The 16,138-nt window shown below is 35.2% G+C and overlaps 2 protein-coding genes across 3 annotated transcripts in view; one reads left to right on the top strand and one right to left on the bottom strand.

The window, feature by feature from the left end:
• Nucleotides 1-62: 62 nt before the first annotated feature.
• Nucleotides 63-16,138, top strand: part of IFT74 (intraflagellar transport 74) — a 37,159-nt gene continuing 21,083 nt past the window's right edge. The window contains exons 1-9 of one of the 2 annotated variants that reach the window (XM_066181461.1): nucleotides 63-145; nucleotides 650-795; nucleotides 1,260-1,395; nucleotides 1,906-1,954; nucleotides 2,725-2,823; nucleotides 2,995-3,055; nucleotides 3,491-3,550; nucleotides 4,519-4,580; nucleotides 15,083-15,221. In XM_066181461.1, the coding sequence (XP_066037558.1) occupies nucleotides 673-795; nucleotides 1,260-1,395; nucleotides 1,906-1,954; nucleotides 2,725-2,823; nucleotides 2,995-3,055; nucleotides 3,491-3,550; nucleotides 4,519-4,580; nucleotides 15,083-15,221 (729 nt within the window). In that variant the 5' untranslated portion in view covers nucleotides 63-145; nucleotides 650-672. Of the gene's footprint in view, nucleotides 146-212; nucleotides 313-649; nucleotides 796-1,259; nucleotides 1,396-1,905; nucleotides 1,955-2,724; nucleotides 2,824-2,994; nucleotides 3,056-3,490; nucleotides 3,551-4,518; nucleotides 4,581-15,082; nucleotides 15,222-16,138 lie in introns of those variants that run through there. The other variant, XM_066181460.1, reaches the window with a different exon arrangement.
• On the bottom strand, nucleotides 5,863-11,734 carry LRRC19 (leucine rich repeat containing 19). The gene is made up of 5 exons (XM_066181462.1): nucleotides 11,693-11,734; nucleotides 9,231-9,323; nucleotides 7,805-8,315; nucleotides 7,401-7,604; nucleotides 5,863-6,188 (listed from the first exon to the last, which is right to left on the bottom strand). The coding sequence occupies exons 1-5, from the start codon at nucleotides 11,717-11,719 to the stop codon at nucleotides 5,863-5,865; spliced, it is 1,161 nt and encodes a 386-aa protein (XP_066037559.1). The 5' UTR covers nucleotides 11,720-11,734.

Here is a 16,138-nt window from a genome sequence, read left to right on the forward strand (position 1 = left end):
CCTCTCTTCTCTCGCCAGGCTCTCTGGGAGTCGTAGTCTTCGAGCGCCACGGCAGGCTGGAGCGAGATTTGTGGCCATCGCGATATCCGTGCGGGCGGTTGCCGCGATACAGCGGCGCTGACCGCGGGCTGGTGGCGGCTGAGGGGTACGGTGAGGGGATCGGGGCCCTTGGACGGTCGGGGCACTGGCTCTGCGGTGCTGTGCGGCCGGAATGGGCTTCTTCGGGGGTGGCGAAAGTTGTCGGGGTTTATCAGGGATAGCGTAATTTGGCAACGCATTATTGACAGGTGATGACTTACGGACCTTCTGTAGGTAAGCCGAATGAGTGTTTGCAGCAGTTGCTCGCTTTCAGTTTGTTTCACTAAAGGTTTGTGTTCAGATACTGAAACAATAAATGCCACAAGAATAAGCTGAGGGCTCACTAAGCACTAAAGAGAGTGCTGCCTCAACTTACTCATGGTCGTTACGTGGTCCTTCCCGAGCCCTGCCGCTGTCTGGTACCGTCCGGTAAGGAAGTACTTTGCAGATTACTAAAAAAACCAAAACCAACCCCGCTCAACATTCTAATAGGAGTTATGCTTCAAAGAGTCGGTTTCTAATAGTTTTAAGGACCTTATGTAAATCAAAGGATGATTTATTATCTTTCCAGAGATAAGTTAAAAGGAAACTAATATGCCCAGCAGTAACAGACCTCCCACAGCTCGTTCTGCTTCAAGAGCAGGAATAGGACTGACCTCTTCATCAAGGCCTGCCTCTTCATCAAGGACTCCGTCAGCAGGCAGAGTAGGAACAGCGGTATGTTAGAAAATATTTTAAAATGCATATCATTCATTTTGATATATTTAGATTTTTGTCCTTTTTTTGCTTTTTAAATTTTTTTTTATTTATTTTTTTTTTAATACCAAGACTGGTGTGAAGAATTTATGAAGAGTTTAAGATTCTGGTTTTGTATAAAATTTTGCTAACCTTGTCTGGAGGGGGTCAGGGACATCCAGCATCCAGAGTTCACCTGGGAGACCTAAATAACATTGATGTTGCAGATAGATGGAGCAATGAACAGGTGCTCAAAAGTAATCCGTTACCTTCTACAGCAGATGTTCGGCTGAAACTTTGCTTCCCGAAGAGATGTAAATGCTAAAAGATTCCTACAGAAAGAGTACAGGGACTATCTGAAGTTTTTCACTGCTTTGGCAATTGCTTAAGGATAATGAAGTCATAATTCAGACTTGGTAGATTTTTCATTTGGTTTTTTTTCATAGATGCCTCCTAGTACACCAAGACCTGGTTCTCGTGGTGGGTCTTTGACTCCTGGAGGAGTCTTATCATCTCAGATTAAAGTTGCAGACCGTCCGGTGACTCAGCAGGGATTAAGTGGAATAAAAACTGCAATGAAAGGTATTTTATACTGAAAATAGCTCTCAAAATGTCTATGAACATTTTGAAAGAATATTTATGTTTTTAACGGAAAGCTTTTCATCATTGTATAGATTGCAGAGTGAAGAGCTGTGATTAAATAGAGGAGCAAAAAGAAAGAGAAAATTCAAGCATCACTTTATCTGTCATTACTCTTGGCAGCAAAAGAAGATGAGCATTTTTCTATAACTGAGTTGTCTTTAAAAATAATTCAAAAGAATAGAACAAGGTTATTGTGTCTTCTCCCATCACTCCAGAATACTTAAAATACTCTATTATGTAGTAACTATTCATATGTTTGTGTTAGTAGTGTTTATCTTCACAGCAGTCTAAAAATATTTTTTTAAATTAGATAATAACTATATAAGAATATTAAAAGATATTAATTGTAAATCTTTTAATGTAAATTTTGCAGATTGTTTTCCTAATTTACTGTTCATCTAAATTAGGGGGTTTTTTTTAACAAAATATCTCATCGCTTTCTTTTATCAGGTCCTCAGAGACAGGTACTGGATAAAACATACTACCTTGGCGTGCTGAGGTATGTATTAACAACATGCATTTAATCGTCTGTTCCCTTTCAGACACAAAGTTGAAACTTGACAATGGCGTGCCATAAGTGATGTTCACTTATAATCAACTTCTGAGAGAGTCCTGCGGTAAGAGTGAAGGTTATTTTGCATATAGATATTCTGTAGGAAGAAAGGAAGTAGTAACACGTTACACTTAGCAAGCCTAACAACAAAACCTTGAGGTCAGTGATTCTGAGCTTCCACCTCCAATATTTATTTGGTTCTATTGCTCCATATGTGAAAAGTAGCATTGCAAACTAAACATTTTTTATTGTATATTTCAAATGGTTTGCTTGGATTATACATTCAGCTAGCAATGACATAGTCAAGACCTTGTGCAAACTATTGCATGCAGGACTTTATCAGTTGCTCATATTACATTTTTGAATAATCAATCCTAAAATACATCATTTTAAATGTGGATGTTACCCACATTCTGTGAAATTACACTGTGTTTTTTTACTTTCCACCTCTGTTTTACCAGCAGAGACAAACAGCTAATTAAAACATATCATTTCATACCAATGTTTTCTAGGAACTGCTTAGGACTTTACCTGATAGAACAATTTTGCTTTTTTCTACCCTTACCTGTTCTTAGAAATGCTGAGTTGAAACAAAGTGCAGCGTGAGTGATACTAATTGCAAATCACCTATTGTAAAATATATTTACTGTTCTAGCTGTGCTTAAGTTGTACATCCAAATGCTAATGATTCTTTTTTTCTTTTTTTTTTTTTTCAGAAGTAAAACGAATGAACTTACAACAGAAATTAACAAGCTGCAGGAAGAAGTAGAAATGTACAAGCAAGAGAAATCTGTCTATTTGTTCTGTGAAAAACGGTGAGAAATATTGCAGCTAATGCCGTGCTAACTTTCTAAGTCACAAGACTATTTTCAAGTATTGGGCAGGCTTCAAGGAATCAGTGAATAATTTTTTTTTTTTTTTTTTTTTTTTTTTTTTACATATATAAATCTTACCGTTTGAAGTTTGACTTTTTGTTTCATATTTAGGGCAGAGGCCTTAGCTGGTGAAATCAAAGATTTTCAAGGTCAACTAGCAGACTACAACATGGTATGCTGCTGTCAAATTTTGATACTGAATGCTCCCACGTATTTTGCTTACTTTATACTGTTTTTGCTTTATTAGGAATCATTGTTGACATTTCCATGTAAAAATGTACTGGTTAATACTGCCTTTATTCAGTTAGTGGAAAGGAAAGAGTTGGAAACAGAGGAAAACATAACATGTGCTATACATTAGGAGAAGCATCTGCATATGGATTTAAGAAATTGGTGCTGTGTAATATTTCAATGCTTAGAACAGCTACATATAATGATGATTATTTCTGAAAATGACATGTAGTCTATTCAGATTTTCAAATCATGTTTTTTCTAATTGAAATAACCAAAATTTGCTGTGTTTTCATGAACTCTTTTTCAGATTTATTTTTTCTTTTTTTTAAAGAAAAGGAGAGTAGTAACAGGTTGGAATTCGGTCTTGTTTCAGGTTGTGGATATACTTAACATCAGTACAGATATGGCAGAAGTAATCTCTGATTACAATATGGTAAGAATTAGGATATTTCCTATGCTTTAACTGTGAAATGGTGTTTTACTTTCTTGGTATTTTGGGTGTGTGACATGTCTAAAAAAGCATAGCACTGACTTAAAACGTTGCCATTTTTTCCAGTTAAGTTATTCATAATGTTTGCAACATGTTAGCAGTAAGATAATTGCCTGAAGTCTTGTGTTAACAGCCCCATGATAATTTTCTGTGATGTACATTTGAGAAGGTTGTTTTCCCAACCAAAATTATGAGTGTTAAAATATCTTTTTTTATTATTTTATTTTTGAGGAGCACAGATCGCTAGTCTTAGGGAGGCAGATTTAAGCAAGCTGCACTGCCTTGTAAAGTCTGGTCTTCTGGACATTAAGTTCTCTTTTGTCTTCAGCCTTTTCAATGCCTCAAGTGTAAAAAAAATCAAATAACTCTCTGAAATAGCCACCACAAAATCAAAGAGTTTTGTTCTTCCTTTGCTTTCCTTATTTATTTTCCAACATATCCTGAAAGTGTTATGGCATGAATGGCATTATGCATATTTTATTTCTTATGGTCAATTAATTTGTCCATAAACAAAAGAAACAAGTTTCAGTAAAGGTTGTTTTGGTAACATGGAAAATGACCTGAATATTTCTTGGTCAAAACTACTTTTATTTTGCTTACATTTGATTGAATAATAAAGATAGAATGTCTGTATCATAAAGAGAAGAATGCATTTCATCCCATCTGTGTAGTTTTAAACAGTATAAGTGTTTCAGGAATAGATCCCACAGAAATAGCAAATGAATCAATTTCTCTGGAAGTATTTAACAGATTTGTTGTACATGTTGTATTTAGGGATATGGTTTAATGGTGGATTTGTCAGTGCTGAGTTAAGAGTTGGACTTGATGATCTTAAGAGGTGTTTTCCTTTCCTGTTTTATATGATTCCATGATTTATTAGAAACTTGATTGTATTTCAATTTCTTTTTAAGTTAAAGGTTCAGAATGACCGGGATGCTCAGAGTATAGATAAAATTTTCACAAAAAGACAAGCGTAAGTACATTAAGTATATGTTTTTCATCTTTGAATAACTCAACTTCTAATAACTCAGCTTGGGAAAATTGAGGTGTTACCTGTTACCTTAATAGTGCAATACATATCACAAGTGATACCTTGAACAATTTCAAGATGATACTTTATTACAGATAGATAACAGCTCCCAGGTTGCAGCTGGAGCTCCTGGCATTAAACTCTAGTTACTCTTCTGAAGATGATTACCATGCCATCCAAGAAGAGTTAGGTGGCAGTGGAGACTCCTGTCTTTTGTCAATCTGCTGTCAGATTTTGGGAGTTTTGTTGTGGAGTAGCAGTGCGAAGAAAGCAAGCAGGAGTGGAAGCTTCACCTGGGTAGTAAGGTAGGGTTGTGTAGAGAGAAAGATGAGGATGGTGAGATGCTTGCAGTAAGAATTTGTAAGCCATGAGAATGGCTTGTGTAGTGATAAGCTTAGAGGGTGAGTTTTTGAGAGCGGTGCAGGAGAAAGCTGTATGATCCTGCTTGTTGCTAGTGAAAGCAATCTCAGCAATGAGATTCTATGTATCAATAAGCACTCCAAAGCAACAAATTTACCAGTTAATAATGTCACATTTTATTAATACTGTAGTTTTCAACAGCTAACAAATGTGTCTGTTCCACCCTGAATGTATTTTTAAGTGTTAAGAAAATATGGAGAGAAAATACTTGGCTCAGTAGCAATGCAGTAAGGGTAATTTATTGTTGCGCTGTACATACACATTTTTGGGACTATAACAGTTGGTCTTTCTTGCTCTGCTAATTTGGGTAAAAAAATACCCAAATGCTTCATTTTCTGATTACGTTAGTGTTGCCTAATAGACTGCAGAGCTGTTACACCATTGATTTGGAGCCAGCCTCAAATCTGGCTGTGGTCTATTCAACATTATAGAGAAATTATTTTTCTCTTCTAGACCTCTTCACAATGAAAGCATTAATGATTATGCCAACTTCACCTGCTACTTTGTTCATGTTAAACAATACGCAGTAACTCCCCCAGTATAAGTGGCTAAACACATTTTTATAAAAAGTGGATTATGAGTATTTTTTGCATGTTTTGAAGTATTTGTTGTGCCAGTTATGCATGCATATGACCCCATTATTCAACTTCATGATTGATGTAGCAAAATCTTGCTATGGATTTGGCAAGATGAAAGGAGATAGACAGCATAACTTCATTCTGTATTGTATGTAGTAAAGCATAAAATGCAAGTACAAATGTACTATGTTTTTGAAATGTCAGTTCAGCATCCATTGCTTAAGACATTAACTCTCCTCATTTGCATAAATATCTATGTATTTATCTTCAATAAATCCATCTCCTTCATCTCCAAATGCATGAACTTTCTTGAATATTACTGTGGGTTCTTCACTGCTTGTACCCGATACTGAAGGAGAAGGACTCATGTCAGCTGAGAACTCCTGTTCAAACATCTCTGAGTCATTTTCTTCCAGACGATGATGACGGTAGCTGATCAGGTAGTGATACCATGCTGGACATTTTACAGCAGTAAAAATCAGGAGTGTAGTGCCTAGGACAAATCCTAGGACACCTGCTAGGAAGGTCCAGCTTTTGCCAACAAGTGGTAACTCTTTAAAGAAACAGGAAAAAAAGAAGAGTAATCTTCATAAGGAGTACTAACAAGAAGTCAAGTATGATTTTTTTCATAATTAAGTTGAGAACTTACAAAGTAAACATTGATAGGGGAATTACTGAGTGTCTCCAGAGCTTTAGTAGAATGTTGCTATGTTGTTGGGGAGTCAGTAACGTCACAGAGACTAATAATGTGTGTGCATCTTCTATTTCCTAGTAGTATAAATCTACCTTGCATATTTGTAAAATATAATTGTTTCAAAGTCTATGTCAAAGACAAAGCTCTGGGGGCATATAAATGATAAAAATGATAAATATATATTTTTTTTTCCAAAAATTAAATTCCAAGATTAGCTTTTGGAAAAAAATAGTAAGTGGCTGGCTTCAAATTCTATTTCCCAGGCTTTACTTTTTAAATGGTGATAATGTCTGAACCCTAAAATATCATGTCTTCTGTTCGGCATATCCTTTCAGTTGTGCTTCTTTTATCATAAATATTTCAGTAAACCGTAGTTGCCAGTAGTCTTTATCTAGGAGCTGGTTTTGTGTGCTGGCCACTATCCTAAAATAAATTATAAGCTGGTGCAGCTAAAGAAACATGTCACAGTGGTAGCTTATAATTTGTGTATGTATCTGTAGATAACTTTCCTGCTTCAGCTACAAGAAAGGAGTAAATCATTTCAGGATGAAAGAGATAACTGGCACGTAAGATTAACATTGAAAGGTGAAGAAAGGTTAGGAAACTATCACTGAAATTTCCAAAGAATGTGCAATGGGCATATTCACATCCTTAATACTGAACACAGCACGGGAGTAAAACCTGTAAGTTCATGCCATCACATTTTAGGAAGATAACTGCATCTAGAAAGCAGTCAGTTTGGAAAAAGCAAATTTTTTGAAAGTTGCTTCCCTAGTTATGTTAGGCAGAGACCTAGACAATTATCTGAATTTTAGGACTTTGAAATTTCATCATAATTTCTTAGTATCATTTAAGAATTGTGGGGTTTATCTGTTTCGAACATTTACTCAGTACACCTTAATATTTACTGTAATATGTTTAACTGTCTACCAGAATGTGGAAATATGCTTGTTCTGTAGCCCTGGCTTTTATGGAAGAATCAGAGTGTACTGGGAATGCAGAACAGTATAAAGTCATGGAACAGCAAATCAAACAGCTCATAAGCAGTAAAGTGAAATATCTGTGTATTACCTGCATGAGTTCCATTGTTTCCAGTGATACTGTTTGGAGTCAGAGCTGTTAAGGCACTGCTTCTAAGATTAACAGCAGGAGTGGAAGTTACAGTGTTTTCTAAAGGAGTCTTTTCAATTTTGCAGTCAGCTTGTTGGATAGCTGCCATCTTGATGGAGATTTTTTCCATGTTTGGTAGTGTACATCTAGTGTTGTTTTCATTTTCTGTGAATGTGAGCAGTGAAAAAGTTATGAGATGCTGAGAAATTTTTTGCACTCTAAAAAAATCTCATACATAGCTATTGTATTACTGCATAATATGGATAAGTTGATAGTGGATTTTATCCATATCAGGAAAAAATGCACAGTAAAGTTATTTGATGTAAAAAAAAAAAGAATTAAATGCTGCTCTTACCAAAACTTACCCAATGTCACATTGGAGGCAGTTAGCCATGTGTGTAAGTCAAGGAGGTCACAGGAGCAGATCCATGGGTTTCCAGCTAAAACAATTTTAATCAGTCTAAAAGATGATTTTATATGAAAATATTTCAGAAAATTATACTGTAGATTTAAAACTGACAGGTTTTCTAGAGGAGTAAATGTGTCTGAATCTAGTTGAGCAATCATGTTATAGGATAGATTCAACACTGAGAGTTGATTTAAACCTGCAAATGCTGCCTTATGAACTGTGCTAATACAGTTGTTGCTGATATCCAGAGTTATAAGTTTTTTCAGATTGTAGAAGCTGTTATTTTTCAGTACAGTAATGTTGTTTTCATTCAGATGAAGTTCAGTGAGGTTGATAAAATGTCCAAGAATCTCTTTGTCTCGATCTTCTAAAGTGATGTTATTGTTTTTAAGGCTTAATTTAGTAATGTTTTGAAAAAGGTTGAGGGAGATATTAAAGAGGTTCTTTCCACACTCCTCACAAGCAACCTGTTGAAAAAAAGAGAATGACAACAATGAAATACTATAGAGAAGTCTACTGATGAACATGTCTGTGAGGACTGTTAAAGACAGGGAAAACTGTCTTTAATGCTGTCACTTTAAAAGAAAAGTTATATTGCTCTTCATGAAGTTTTATTTACATCTTTCTTAACTAACGCATGGTCTGGCGATACAGTGAAATGAATCCTCCTAGTGTCTAGCGACCTGATGTTCCAGAGCACTTTGTGCTGAGCTCTGTGCTTAGATGCTTAGATGCATATGGTGATCATCCAAAGTGTAACCAGTTTGGCATACCATTTTGGAATTAATATTTGGAATTAATTATTTGTTGAGTAACAAAAGAATTACTTTCCTGCATAATCTGGAAAGAAGGTGTCATAGAGGAAGTTTATTCAAGACTGCAAATTAATTCAAATATGCTTTCTAAAATGTATTTTTTGAAAAACATCTATGTTTACTATTAATTTAAGATAACATCTTTAGAGCAGACCTTCAACAAAGCATTTATTATCTATGTATTTGCTATAGCACTTAACTTCATTTTGGTTTTCTGTGTCAAAGTTCAGCATAGCTACAATCTCTTCTGATTTGAGTCTTTGCTCTCAATACATTGAAATATTTTTGTTTTCTGAAAAGATTACATTTATTTATATATGTAAGGAGGCATTCCTATTGTCTGGAAGAATTTGAGATACAAAATCATCTCAAATATGTGTCAGTGTTATTCACCCAGTTAAAATGACTACCATCAGCTAATTGTCCATTACACTAAAAACTACTTCTTAGTTGCATTTTTTATTCCTTTCTTCAGGACTTTTACGTTTATGAAACAATTTTTAAATGCCTTCTGCTTCAAATGTATCTTTCAAAAGTAAAGGTAGTTCAGATCAATGTAAAACTTACAGTTTGGGAAGTAATGTTGCAGTCAGCAGTGACTGGATTCAAATACAGTGTTCCAGCCCAGATCACAAGCCAGTCGAGTTTCATGTTTGGAGCCTAGTAAAAAACAGCACTTACATATCAAGACCAGAACTACCGGTGTCTTCTAGTAGTAGTTCAACAAATTAATAGATACAGTTATTTCAGTGATGGTTTAATAAATATTGTTCTGCATAAATACTTTGTAATGTAAAATTAAATAAAAAAACAGGGGTTATGAGAATTAATGAATTCAGCTTTAACTTAATTGAGCCAAACCTGAATTCCAGTGTTCAGACTGTATCAGCAAATAGAAAAGGGATTGGTTAGACAAGTTAATAGAGCAAAGTTTCATAAATTTATAAAACAAATGGGCAGGGCTGTACTCGTTAATATCCCTACTATTAAAGCAGCTATGGGTACAGGAAGAGTATGATTGGAGTAAACTGCAGAAAGTATTGATGCTTACATGCTCTCCCTATGCAATTTCTCTTGTTGCTCTGATAGAGGCAGAGTATTCTACTAGACAATTGTTGGTTTATCCAGTCAGATTTCTTTTATGTTCTTTTGTAAGTTACTAAGCATTTTTGTGAATTTTTAATTGGAAGATCAATTTTTTAATCTCATTCTTGTCTGTAATATATCCTATAATGTGACATAAACCTGGACTTGTCTATTTTGAAGGTATAAATGTTGCTCTGATCTTTGGAACTAAGTAAACATTGTTCAATCTCTAATGATCAAGTTTTTTTCCAGATCCAAGCCTTATTTTTTGAAAGTTAGGAAAGGTCATACAATTGGTATTTACTGTGACATTAACTTCTCTCAAAGAAATGATCTCTCAGTCATTGCCTTTGAATCAGACACTGTTTGCAACTTCTATTAATTTTGAGCAGAAATGTTACACCATGTCTGTGAGATATTAAGTTAGTCCCTGTTTATGTACACTTCAATGAAAACATTATGTAAAAGGTAATGAACCTTTAATTTTTCCAGTTTTTCTTAAGCATCTGAAAAGATAGGCTGTCAAGTTAATCTTAGTGTCTCCTTGCCAGATTTCTATCTTCCAAAGTAGAAAGGTATATTGTACAGAGCATTCACTGAGTTTAACAGAAAAGAGGGGGAGAGATTAAATAAGGAAGTTTAATTGCACAAACAATGCTAAATATAGGCAGCCTGTCAGATTTACAAAACCTCCACCAGTCCTTAAAACAAGTGCTAGGAGGTCTTTTCTGATCATAGTGAAATAAATGAGGTCATGGAACAAACTGATCAAGTCTATTTGATAACTTCTCTCTATATTTGCATGTCGAAGGTTTGATCTCATTCACCTAACTGAATCAACCTGGAAATTTCGTAACTTGGAAAGAAGAGGAAGATAAATGCCGCTTAAAATGTTCTGATCCATTGTGTATTTCTACTTCTGCCAGAAACTTAGATTGAATACAAAGAGAGTTCATAAACCTTTTGCCATTTAGCCATTATCCATGGCCAGGACTTGGAAAATGTGCTAGCAGCAGCAGCCCTTGTGGAATTACATTCTTTATTAGGTTTTGCACTTGTCAGTGTGATATAAGTGGCTTGCATATTTTTTTAGCCAGTTTGTGTATTGTAAATGGAAGACATGATGCACTTTGAGAACTCCCAATATGACCCTTTTAACATCTGGATCTTGCAGCATATTTGGGTAGATGTTCAGAAACAGAGCAGGTCTTAACCTGCCACTTTATAAGGATAGATTATTAGTCTTATTGTAGTTTTCCGATCACGAGACAAGAGCTGTCTTAAATAGAATGATAAAATGTATTAAATATTGTTTTCAATGTTAATCTGTAAGTTAATAACAACCAAGTGAAAAATTTAGGTTGTACATGTGTCTAAATCCAAAATATAACTACTACCTCTTAATTTAGTTTCTGCTGAAAATGAAGGGATTTCTTACAAATGTGACTGCTTGCATTATGTGTGTGTGAACCTGTATAATCAGTAAAAGAACAGGAAAGCATCTGTAATTTTAGTTGCAGTTTAGCTTTTTACTAGAACCAGATTTTATGAACTGCTGTTTGAAGTAACTGCTTTGGAAAGAGACTTAGCCTGGCAATACACTAGCAATACATTGGTAATACTTTGAAATTTCATTGTAATTAGAAGTGCTTTCTTAAAAATTTCCATCAGAGAACTTTGCAATTTATATAATTTAAAAATAATGTAATGATTTTTCTTTTTCTAGGGAGGTCATTGAGTTTATAGAATCAGTCTGGTTTTCAGAGTCTATTCCCCAGCTTTCTAATGGAGCAGAATTTACTTAACAACTCCACATGTCCAAGGTTCATACTTATTCGTGAAATTTTAATGTACCTTGAGATGTGTTTGCTTCCAGCCTAGCAACAAAGTTACAGTAATAAATCTTTGCCTGCATTTTTAATTAGACATGCCAAGTGTCTTACCTTTTGGTTGCTTCTTAGAGGTATCATACATACACGTATAGATTTTTCAGTGCACTGACAAGAAATCACATGGTGAAACAGCACTTTGTTTTTCTTCAACCTTTGCACCTGATGAATAACCAGGCAGTGTAAAAAAATAATAAACATTGAAAATCCTTAGCAAAAGATTGACTAAGTTGAGCAACTTCTTATAATCATCTAGGATTTAATTGGATCAGCAGCCAATAGGAAAGCCTAATTGTAGTATGCTTAAGTGTCAAGTTCCAGATTGTAGAGGAAGCAGTGAGTTTAAATGCCACAGGTGATCTACAAGCAAGTTGAGTTATAATCAATTAAAGAAATGCTGGAGACAGAAAAAGACTTGCATTTTTAATTTGATCATTCATCAAATGAAGAAAATATCAGGCTATTTGGATACCCAAGTAAAGCTTCGTAGTAGCTAGTTAACTCTGTGTTAATGCTTGTGTTTTGGAAACATCATTGTCAGAGGAGCTGCAGGGCAATACATAAAGCTCATTATTTACAAAGAATTAACATGCACTGCAATGATGTTTGTAATAAGGGCCATATTTCCTTATTAAGGAAGAAGTTCTAAAAACAAACCATACTTGCTCTAGAGTGAGTGTCTATGTACACACTGAAAAAAAGGAATTATATTGCTATAGAAGTGCTGTGCCCTATAAATTTTTACTTGAATTAGTGCTCATTCTGTCTAATGCATACCACCAAGCTACAGAACAGTTCATGTCCTTTCCTTCTCCATTCCTCTCTAATATGTGGCTATATAAATTGTTTTACCTCACTTTGTCTTTGTTGTTACTGGCACTTTTTTTTGCATAATATCTCAAAACATTCTGCAGTTTTCCCAAGCTTCATCCCTGATTCAGCTTCATGCATAGTGTTCAGATTACTTGTGGTAATGAATCTGTGACAGCCATTGTTGATTTTTTTATTGCCTCTTGAAAAATCACTAAGTTGCAGCCTTCCCTCAGAAGGTTCCTGCCAGAGAAGATGTGTCACAGTAAGTCAGACATTGCTAGTCTCAAGGACGTGCTGGATCATTTTGATGTATTTAGCCAGGAGTCCATATCATGTCAGAAAAGGAGAATCGCCTCATGTAAAGAGACTACTCTGTAATGTGTCCATACACACTTTAAATAGAGGGGGCTCCAGGAAAGGCACCATGTTTGTATTTAAATACAAGCTCCCTATAAGCTGCACTGCAGTGTCTCCAGGAGAATTACATCTAGAGTGGAAATTTCTTCTGAAAATCAGCACCCTTAGTATTTTGTTGATTTTTTAATTCCACTTTCTCTATTTTCTTTCTTCCATGTTGGGCTTGATTTGAGAGAAACTGCCACTGCTGAGACCTTGCAACAGCTTTCATAGGTCCACATTGAGGCATGAAGAGCATTCAGTAAAGGAGTAACATGAAAGCTTCCTGACAGCTCCTAGCTCCATGCCTTCCGAAAGGTCCTGGATCAAACTACTCTTGTAGCTTAAAAAATAGCTTCTTTCCACTACCACATTTAACATAATTAACCATTTATAAACTGGTGCACATGCAGTGAGGGTCTCGTATTTGGACGGGGTCTGAATAAGCTTCTTTTAGTCTCAAGAGGGTATTAAATTTAATGTAATGTTAAAACAATCCAGTATTTCTCATGGAGTTCCAGTGCACTCCAAATTTGCCGTACTAAGTGGGAGATCATAACTTTGATTTGTTTCATCATCATTAGGTCCAAAGCATTTTTGCAGCATGGCCTGCTAACCTGACAGAATTTCTACATAATATCCTTATTATGTAGAGATTTTACGTAACAGAGGTTATAGATCTCCAGGATATAGATAAAGCTAGTTGGAAGTGGTGACACTTTTGAAACTCTTTTTGAGAATTCCTTGTAAGTAATGAAAACTGTGGGGAAACACTGAGGGAACTGGCATTGTTTAATCTCCAGAAGAGAGAGCTCAGTGGATATTTTATCAAAGTAAATAACTCATGGGTAGGGGTTAAGAAAATGGAGCTGCTCTCAGTGATGCCTAAGGGCAGCGCGAAAGACAACGACCACATATTGGAGAACAGGAAAGTCCATTTAAATATCAGGAAAAACTCTTCTGTTCGTAAGAATGAACAAACATGAAAGCATTGCCTAAATAGGTTGTGGTGAATCCATCCTTCAAGATACTGAAAACCTGAAAAAAACATTGACATCCTGCTCTAGGTGACCATGCTTTGAATAGTGCACAGGTTGGACTGAACAACCTTCAGAGTCTATTCCAATGTCAACTGTATTCTGCTTCTACAATATTCTCATTATTTCCTTACCTTGAAGTTATCATTGTGCAGTACCACTCTTTTGCAACACCTCTTAAACTTGAGGGCATTCTTGTCTGCTGTCTTTGATGAGTAGTGTCAGTTACACAATTTACAACCTGTCATCTTGCAATTCAGGAAAAGTTAATGAAAAAGAGAAGAAAAAAAATCCTGAAGGAAGGATTTGGCTGGTTTTATCATTCTTAAGGAGAAGTCACTCTGGAAACAAGCAAACTGTTTAAGAAACCTTCCACAAACAATGAAGGGAATTAAGCCATACTCTTCAGGGTCTCAGGAGTGGGGTTTTTTTAAGTTTCTTTCAAGTACGTTCCCAAGTTGACTCTCTAGCTTTCAGGAATTTCATAGAAATTATTAGACTTATTATAAAACAGTGAGAACAGTTCTTTATGTGTTCTTTTAATCTGATGAGGCAGTTGCTTATGGCTCACTATAGCTGGAATGGTAAAGTTTTTATATTTGCAAACTATCAATTTCCTAAAATATTAAAGTGCTGAATCAAGAATGTAAGAAGTGCCTAATTTCTTAGTTATTGCATAGTTTAAAAACTACACTGCTGAGACCTCTGAAACCACTCTATTCTGAAGTAATCAGCAATTCTTTGCAAAGAGTAATCTGTTCATCATCTTCATCATCTGGTGCTGTCGAGTCCTGATATGTATATTTTATTTTCTTAATGTGCATTTACAAATTGCATACCAGCTTCCTTATTTCAAACTGCCCGTTGTTACTCCAGAAATTCACTGATTGAGACAGAATACCATACTTCTGCCAGTGTTGAAACCAATGCAGATAGACAGTGTGGGAGTGTTGGAAAACACCATGTGGGTATTATAAAGGCAGAGAATTCTTTATCTTCTCTACATTTCGTGAATGTTTTTATAGCTAATTGAGCTCCAAGAAGATAAGGTACAAACTGGTAACTCCTTTTTATAGAGTATAGGCTTTTTGTGTTACACTGAGCACTTCAGTGATACTGAAGGAATACTGATGTTTGAAATTAGTGCCTACAATTTATATGAACCAGTAAAAGTTACAAAAAATTTGTATTTTTACAGCACAGAAAAGTTAATTCAAGATATAGAAGAAGATATTCAGCATGAAAAGGTTGTGGCAGATGACATAATGAAATACATGACGCAGGAAAATCAAGCTAAATATATGGAGATGAAAGCTGCTAATGAAAAACTCTCCCAGGTTGGTTTGTTTCATTATGCCTACCTAAAATATTTCTTAAACTGGCTTCATGTGGTATAGATAAAATTTAGGTACTAAGGAGCTTGACAACAGCGTAATACAATAAAAAAGCTTGCTGGTGTCTAAATCAATTGTAGAAGTACCTAATAATAAAGCAATTGAACTAAGGCTAAATTCTTTGCCTTCTTATATTTCATATGTTAAGAAGAAATAATGTTCACAATTTTCTGTTTGAATTTAGGGATTGACATGCAATTTTTAAAAGCCACTGCAATACTTAGATGTTTCATCATGTGTAAAAAGCAAGCAAAAAGGAAAAAAAACCCCAGAAATTTTTGTAGTTCACTTAAATGGAAAGTTTTCTTCTTGTGTACAAAAATGAATCTGACTAGCTTTTTCTATTAGTATTATTTTTATTGTTATTGTTGTTATTATTGTTTTTATTATTGTATATCTGAATGTATCATAAAAAATGAACTGGACTTAATAAAATGTTTCTTACTTCACTAATCCTTATGTTAACAACAGGAGTAACATTTCTAGGCTCTCTGGGACGATCTAGTTCAAGTCATACAGTCTTAAAAGTTTCTCTATGTAGTCGGTACAGAGATAAGTTCAGTGTTTCCCATCTGTCTTACAATGAGCTGAACCAGTAGTCAGGGCTTACCTGTCTCTTCCTGGACTGTGGAGAAACTGTCATGACTGGTTCAGATTTTAACATTTGACTCTAAACTTCTGAAGTACATACATGGTACTGATTTTAAGAAAAAAAATAGAAGAAAAAGGGCAAACAATTTTTTGGTAGTAGCCCAACTGCAAATAACAATAAGAGTAATGGAAAAGTTGGATGCTGGAAGCAACTGTTTACTACATCTGAGTTATGAGAAAAAGCTGGACAGAGTCTTACCTTTCAAACT

This window comes from Chamaea fasciata, unplaced genomic scaffold (assembly GCF_029207755.1).
Source record: "Chamaea fasciata isolate MVZ Bird 193981 ecotype frontalis unplaced genomic scaffold, bChaFas1.0.hap1 SCAF_4, whole genome shotgun sequence".
NCBI lineage: Eukaryota > Metazoa > Chordata > Aves > Passeriformes > Sylviidae > Chamaea > Chamaea fasciata.